Below are 6,213 nucleotides of genomic sequence, written 5' to 3' on the forward strand. Positions count from 1 at the left end.
TTGGGAAACTCGTTGATGATCCATCGGTAGGTCAGAGCTGTAGGAGAGGCACTTTGATTGGCTGATGACACGCCACATCTGCAGGACCCGGAGCAGCGGAGCAGCGGAGGCTGATCCTCCCAGAAGGCCACAAAGATGGATGTTTCTCTTGTTTCAGCGACAAATGTTTGACTGGTTTTGAGGAGCTCAACTGGCCACTGCGATGTCAGGCTGGGCTCCTCCAGCAGAGGGCGCTCAGCGATCCACGGAAACCAACAGACTGACGACCAGAGTCTGGCTTCTCCAGGCAGAGAGCAGCGCCACCGTGACGAACGGCAGTGAAGAAGTGAAGCACCGGGGAGGCGCCGCTCGGCTGCTACCGGTGAGCTGCGAGCAGTCAGACGGCTTGAGCCTACCTGGGTAATGTGGCGGCGGCTGGCAGGCCAGGAAGGTGCCCAGGCCCTGGTAGGCCGTCTGAGGACTTCTGCTGTCCGGGGGGAAGTCGTCCAGGTCTGCGGGAGGGGGCGCAAGAGAGAGGGCGTGACAGCATGTGAAGACAGGGGGCGCAGGGGCGGCCGAGGCCCTTGACTCACAGCCGAACTTCAGGTGAGCGGCGCGGCTGATGATGGTGCCGCAGCGGTTGATGGCCAGACACTGGTAGGAGCCCACGTCCCTCTGGTACTCAGGCCGGCTGATCACCAGGTTGCCAGCCACTGGAACGTAACGCGAGTCCAGACCCAGCGGAACCTCGGTGCCATTGACGATCCACCTGCGACAGGTGAGCAGAGGGTGAGCGGCACACAGGTGGAGGGGCGGAGGGAGACGTGCTCTCCAGCCGCCGTGGTGACGCGAGGAAGCCTCCGGTCCGAGGGAGAGCAGGGGGTGGACCCAGGTGGGTCTGAACACGGCTGCCTCCGGGAAAGGAAACAGCTGATCTGAGTGGAGAAAGCTCCAAGCATGGTTCATCCAAAACTGAAGACACAGGAGGAGCAGCAGAGAAGACGGAGACAGGGTCAGATCAAGGCCACTGTCAGAGAGAGGAAAGGAAGGAGCTGAAGAAGGACCCGCTCCAAGTGAAGAAGGCAGCCTCTGCCCTCAGACCAGAACCACCTTCCACCACCACAGGAAGAAGCCAGAGCTTCCTGGAACTGCAGAGCGAGGCTGAAGCTGTGGGCGGCTTCAGAGAGTGGTCAGGTGATCGACCAACCCAGAGGAGGCTGCTGAAGCCGCACCACTGCAGGAAGTGAGAGCACGCGGTCCATGACTGGCTGCCACGTTCAAGTGCTCAGCTTCTGCACTGCACTCACCGATCCATCATCCATCATCCATCCATCCATCCACATCCATCCATCCATCCATCATCCACCCATCATCCATCCATCATCCATCCCTCCACATCCATCCATCCATCCATCATCAATCCATCCATCCATCATCCACCCATCCATGCATCATCCATCCATCCATCATCCATCCATCCATCCATCATCCATCCATCCATCCATCATCCATCCATCCATCCATCATCCATCCATCCATCCATCATCCATCCATCCATCCATCATCCATCCATCCATCCATCATCCATCCATCCATCCATCATCCATCCATCCATCCATCATCAATCCATCCATCATCCACCCATCCATCCATCCATCACCCATCCATCCATCCATCCCACAGGACTCAGAAACCAGAGCCAGTCCCGGTTGAGGCGATGCAGAAGAGGGGCAGGAATGAAAGGCAGAGCTCTTCTCTCTGCTGCTTCTCCACTTGACTGTACGTTTGGGGAAGACCACCTTCATCATGGGATCCAGGGCCTCTGGAGCAGAGGAGAGTGGAGGGACGTGCCTCGTGCTGAGTGTGTGTCACCTGTAGGAGGCGGCAGGGTTGGCTCTGGCCCGGCAGCTCAGCACCACCTTGCCCTCGGTGAAGCCGTCGGGGTAGATGACACTGCTGGGCTGCTCTTCAAACACCGGCCCGCTGTCGTGGCCCGCCACACACACGTCGCCCCCTGGAGAAACAAAGAGCCGGCGTTAAAACAGGAGGAGCTTCAGTGAGGCGGGCTGTCGGTCCCCACAGGGTCTGCCCCGCCAGAGGAGAGCGACCCGCACTCCTCATCAGCTTTCACTTTTCTGGGTCCACTTTCTTTCACCAAACATTTTGGACTGGTTTGACATGAGTTTGTCTCACTCCACAATAGCGCTGCCTTCTGGTCCGGATCTGATGCTAGTGCCATCACTTCCCTTCTGCCTTGGTTTGTGGCACATGGCTGGAGTTCCTGAGCCACTCATCACCTGGACTCCAGCAGCGAGTGCCACATCCACTTCCTTGTTAACTTGGCTCTCCACGCCTGCTCTCATGTATCCGTTCGTTGACTTATTTTTGTTCCCTCTCTCTGACACCCTGGTGCTCTGGGCTTGTATTTTGTCCTCCTTTGTCTTCCTGCCCCTCGTGGCTTCCTGCTTTTCTCTTCAGGACTCTATTTTCCCTGATGGTGCGTAGTTAGTTTATGTTTCACTGTTTTATTTTCTCTGTTAACAGACTCTGCTCGCACTCGTTCTCCCAGTTCAGTGACGCTGTTTGTTGTGTTTTTGTATTGTGTGAAATTAAACGATTGTATTCTAACCCCAACCTAGGGACGGACGACAACTGTCCCGCCAAACACTGTCTCCACGGCGACACCTCTGCATCTCAGGATCAAGTGGATAAACCCGCGGCTCACTGGCTGCATCGGACCTGCACACGTGAACATGAGGAGACGTGACGGCGCCGCGCTCTCCAGCTCCGCGGCGTGTGACAGTTGTGGAGAGTGTGGTGGACTGTGCTTCACCATGGTCGTTTGAAAGTGATGTTGAATCCAGGGAACCTTTGATCATGACACTGGTGGACTCTGACTCTCTGGATCCCTGTTTCTTTGATGAGATGGAGTGGTCCTCACAGGTTCTCTGACGCGCTCCTCTGCCTTGGTTCACATCAACACATGCAGCTCTCCTGCTGCCAAGGTGACAACACTTGGATATTGGCGGCAGCGGCGTCCTCTTCCACGTCCCCATGAGGCTTCACTGATGGAGGACACACTCTCACAGGCAGCGCTAATGCTAGGAGCCGCCATCAGTTAGGGACCATCAACAAATTCTAAAGCCTCAAAGTCTGAGTGACATCTTCAATAAGGCCATGGAAAACAAGCATTTTAGGAGAGAGAGAGAACTGTGACAAGGTTTTTCACCACACAAGACAAGGGTGAGACGGGACATGCCACGTGTGAATGTGTGAGCAGAGGAGTGGAACTCACCAGAAACGCTGTTCACAGCCAGGATGCTGAGGAGGACCACACGCACGAACGCGTCCATCCTCTGGCCAGGTGGCGCTGCAGGCCTGACGGAGGGGAAAAACACGAGCTTCTGAGCTTCAGGTCCACTCCACTCCCCTTTATGGCATCAGTTTCCACCTCAGGCCCAGGAGCTGAGCCCCGTCCATCAGCCCGTCCCGGAGTGACGGGTGACTCTTTATCACCACAGGCAGCGCTAACGGTCCCATTAAAGCGCATGGATTTGATTCCGTGTTTGACGCACCCAAGAGCCAAAATGACCCCAAACCTCAAGGCGGACGATGCCAGGCGCCCGTTAAAGAACCCCCGCTCCGGCTGGTTTTGCTCAGGAGCCATAGATGGAGGCCTGGGAGGCAGCCGAGCCAGACACGGGAGGGACGGACGGACGGACGGACGCGCTCGTCTCCATTCAGCCGCTCACGGCGCTTGGGTTTGTTTACAGCGCAGGTGCACATGCGCGGTGGCACCCGGACCAAACATGTCGCGCAGCTTGATCCAGACATCGGTGTGTGTCGTGAGAAGAGCGGAGCACCGCCGTGCTCTCACCTCAGCGAGCGGCGCCGGGGCGCCAGCACTGCGGCACCGCCGGGGACGCGCAGCCCAGCGGGCGGCTTCCTCGCAACTGAGCGCAGCTCCGCGCACAGACCGCGCTCCTCTTCCCGGCCTGTGCCTTCTCCTCCGGCTGCTCTTCTTCTTCTTCTTCCAGCTGCGTGACGGGCTTCGGCGCAGACGAGCAACAGCACGGCCGCCTCAGCCTGGCGCGTCTCCCCCCGCTCTCTCCTTCCGGTGATGCAGCTGTTGAATAAAAGAGCGGCTCAGCACCATCGCATGGGGCGGTGTCGGTGTCGGTGGGGTGGGGGGGCGCTGCCCATGTAATTCAATCATAAGAGCGTGGATGAAGCATCACCGCCGCGCGCGCATAAAGTCAGGCCTGTCTCACCGGAGCCGGAGCCTGGAGCGGATACGGAGGTCTGCACGTCCACCTCCACGCGACCTGCTGCTCTCACGCCGATGGGGCCTTTGTTTGTGGAGGAGGACGCAGATGGAGCTCGTGACGTGGCCCCTCCTCCCCCGGCCCCCCGGGGACCCGCGGATCTGATGCGGTCAGACGCGACCACTCGTCCTCGCACTAGCCTTGTTTACATCAGCATATTGACATGGGATCTATTGAAGGAATCTTCACACACGTTCAGGAACTACAGTCGACTGACGCGCAGATGTGACGCAAACCTGCACCTTTACGCTCTGGACAGAAAGAAGAAGCTCCTGCGGGTGCACGGCACCGCGGTCACCCTCGCTGGTGGTGGTGGGACGGTGTAGTAGCAGGCCTCTCCAGCAGGTGGCGCGAGACTGGCGGCTGCAGGCGTTGACAATGGCTTGAGAAGAGAGTGATTGAGCAGTTGCAAACCTGATGTTGAGGACAGGAACATCTCTTTTGACACATGAAGTGCCCATGAAAGCCGCTCAGTCCAGTGCGATAACGCGGCGTGTAACCCGGGATGCACTTGGTCAGAGGACAGGAGCCGACAGCCCTGGATCATTGGACAACACCGGCAGGCGCGGACGCCCCCTGGTGGTCACACAGTGTAACCTCACTCGCCGCGGACCCCCTGCAGGTATGGACGGAGGCTTGTGTGTCAGTTCAGTGCCGCGGCTCTGACTCTGAACTGAACCTCTTCATCTTGTTCCCCATCGGCGGGAGAGAGTCAAGGGTTTGAATGATTTGTTTTATGATGAGCACTATTGGTTCGTTTGGTCCAATACTGCGCCTTGTGCCAAAGCACTTCCCGCGTTGGTGGGTTGAGTCGGGCAGTAAAGCTGTTCTGATTCTGAGCCACCCATCTATCCGAGGCGACTGATCAACCAAAGTTGGAGTCCAGGTGAGGGTGCTCTTGCCTGCTCCAGTAACAATGACAGCCGTGTCTCGAGCGCGAGCAGGCTTCCGTAGTTCACCGGTCCTGAGGCTTCACGTTCAGACGCTTCGGAGTCGTCGCTTCCACGACCAGAAGTCCTGGCTTCACATGAACCTTCTCTTCTTCATCAAAGACCCTTGACAATTTGCGCGTATTTAGCCGCTACTTCTCTAGTGACGTCACAAGAAGGCGCTCCAGAGAACCTCGCCAGAATCCTCATGGACCTCACGGCAGGAGATGGAAGCCCAATTGTATGGACTATTCTTCTCTTTTATGACACAGAATGGAAAGACACATTTCTTCATTCTGATGATGTACTGTCTGAGGTCTGCGATCCTTCAGAGCTCTTCCCTCGCTCAGTCCTATCCGTGTTGTCAGCCTCCTTCTCATCCCAATGTCGGTCTCTGCTTGTCCTGATCACTCTCTTCTGCATCAAAAATCAGAACCTGGGTGGGGTGTTGTTTTTTTCGCGCCATCATGAGCATGAGCAACTCGATTGTTTTCCTTCTCCTCCCTTCAAACACATGGACTCCGGCTTGGCACTGGAGAAGGTGCATGTTTTGCATGAGTGTTTCCCGGCGCGTCGCAGGTGAAGACCAGGAGGCAAGAAGCTGAGAAAAGAGAGCTTTATAGTAAAGAAGGCGGACGTGTTGCGACATGTCGTACAAGCAAACATGGTGACTAGATCTCTGCCTTAGTTAAGGAACCCACTAAAGCTGCATGTTCAAGCAAAGACTATCTGCTCAGACAGGAGGAGAGAAACGCTGGCTGGCGTCACCATTCATCCAAACACACGGTCGCGGTGGTCTGGAAGTGAGGAGAACACGTCACTAGCCAGGACAGGTGTGGAGCAGGGGGCTGCACGGAGACCCGGATGCCTTGGAAGATCAGAGTCGGCATCGTCGTCGTCTACACGGTGGCGGGACGCCGTCGCTCGAGGCCTGACCCTGGAGCGACGGCGTCACACAGGCAGACAGCCAGGTGCCTCCT

At 57.2% G+C, this 6,213-nt stretch overlaps 1 protein-coding gene across 2 annotated transcripts in view; it reads right to left on the reverse strand.

The window, feature by feature from the left end:
• cntn2 (contactin 2) overlaps positions 1–3,999 on the reverse strand; it is a 17,581-nt gene extending 13,582 nt beyond the window's left edge. The window contains exons 1-6 of one of the 2 annotated variants that reach the window (XM_053869383.1): positions 3,857–3,999; positions 3,275–3,357; positions 1,852–1,993; positions 573–748; positions 396–491; positions 1–37 (exon numbers count right to left, since the gene is read on the reverse strand). The exon at positions 1–37 is cut by the window's left edge and continues 176 nt beyond it. In XM_053869383.1, coding sequence (XP_053725358.1) covers positions 1–37; positions 396–491; positions 573–748; positions 1,852–1,993; positions 3,275–3,332 — 509 coding nt within the window. In that variant the 5' untranslated portion in view covers positions 3,333–3,357; positions 3,857–3,999. Of the gene's footprint in view, positions 38–395; positions 749–1,851; positions 1,994–3,274; positions 3,358–3,856 lie in introns of both variants that reach the window. The other variant, XM_053869382.1, reaches the window with a different exon arrangement.
• Between the last annotated feature and the right edge of the window lie 2,214 nt (positions 4,000–6,213).

Source organism: Synchiropus splendidus, chromosome 6 (genome assembly GCF_027744825.2).
Source record: "Synchiropus splendidus isolate RoL2022-P1 chromosome 6, RoL_Sspl_1.0, whole genome shotgun sequence".
Taxonomy (NCBI): domain Eukaryota; kingdom Metazoa; phylum Chordata; class Actinopteri; order Syngnathiformes; family Callionymidae; genus Synchiropus; species Synchiropus splendidus.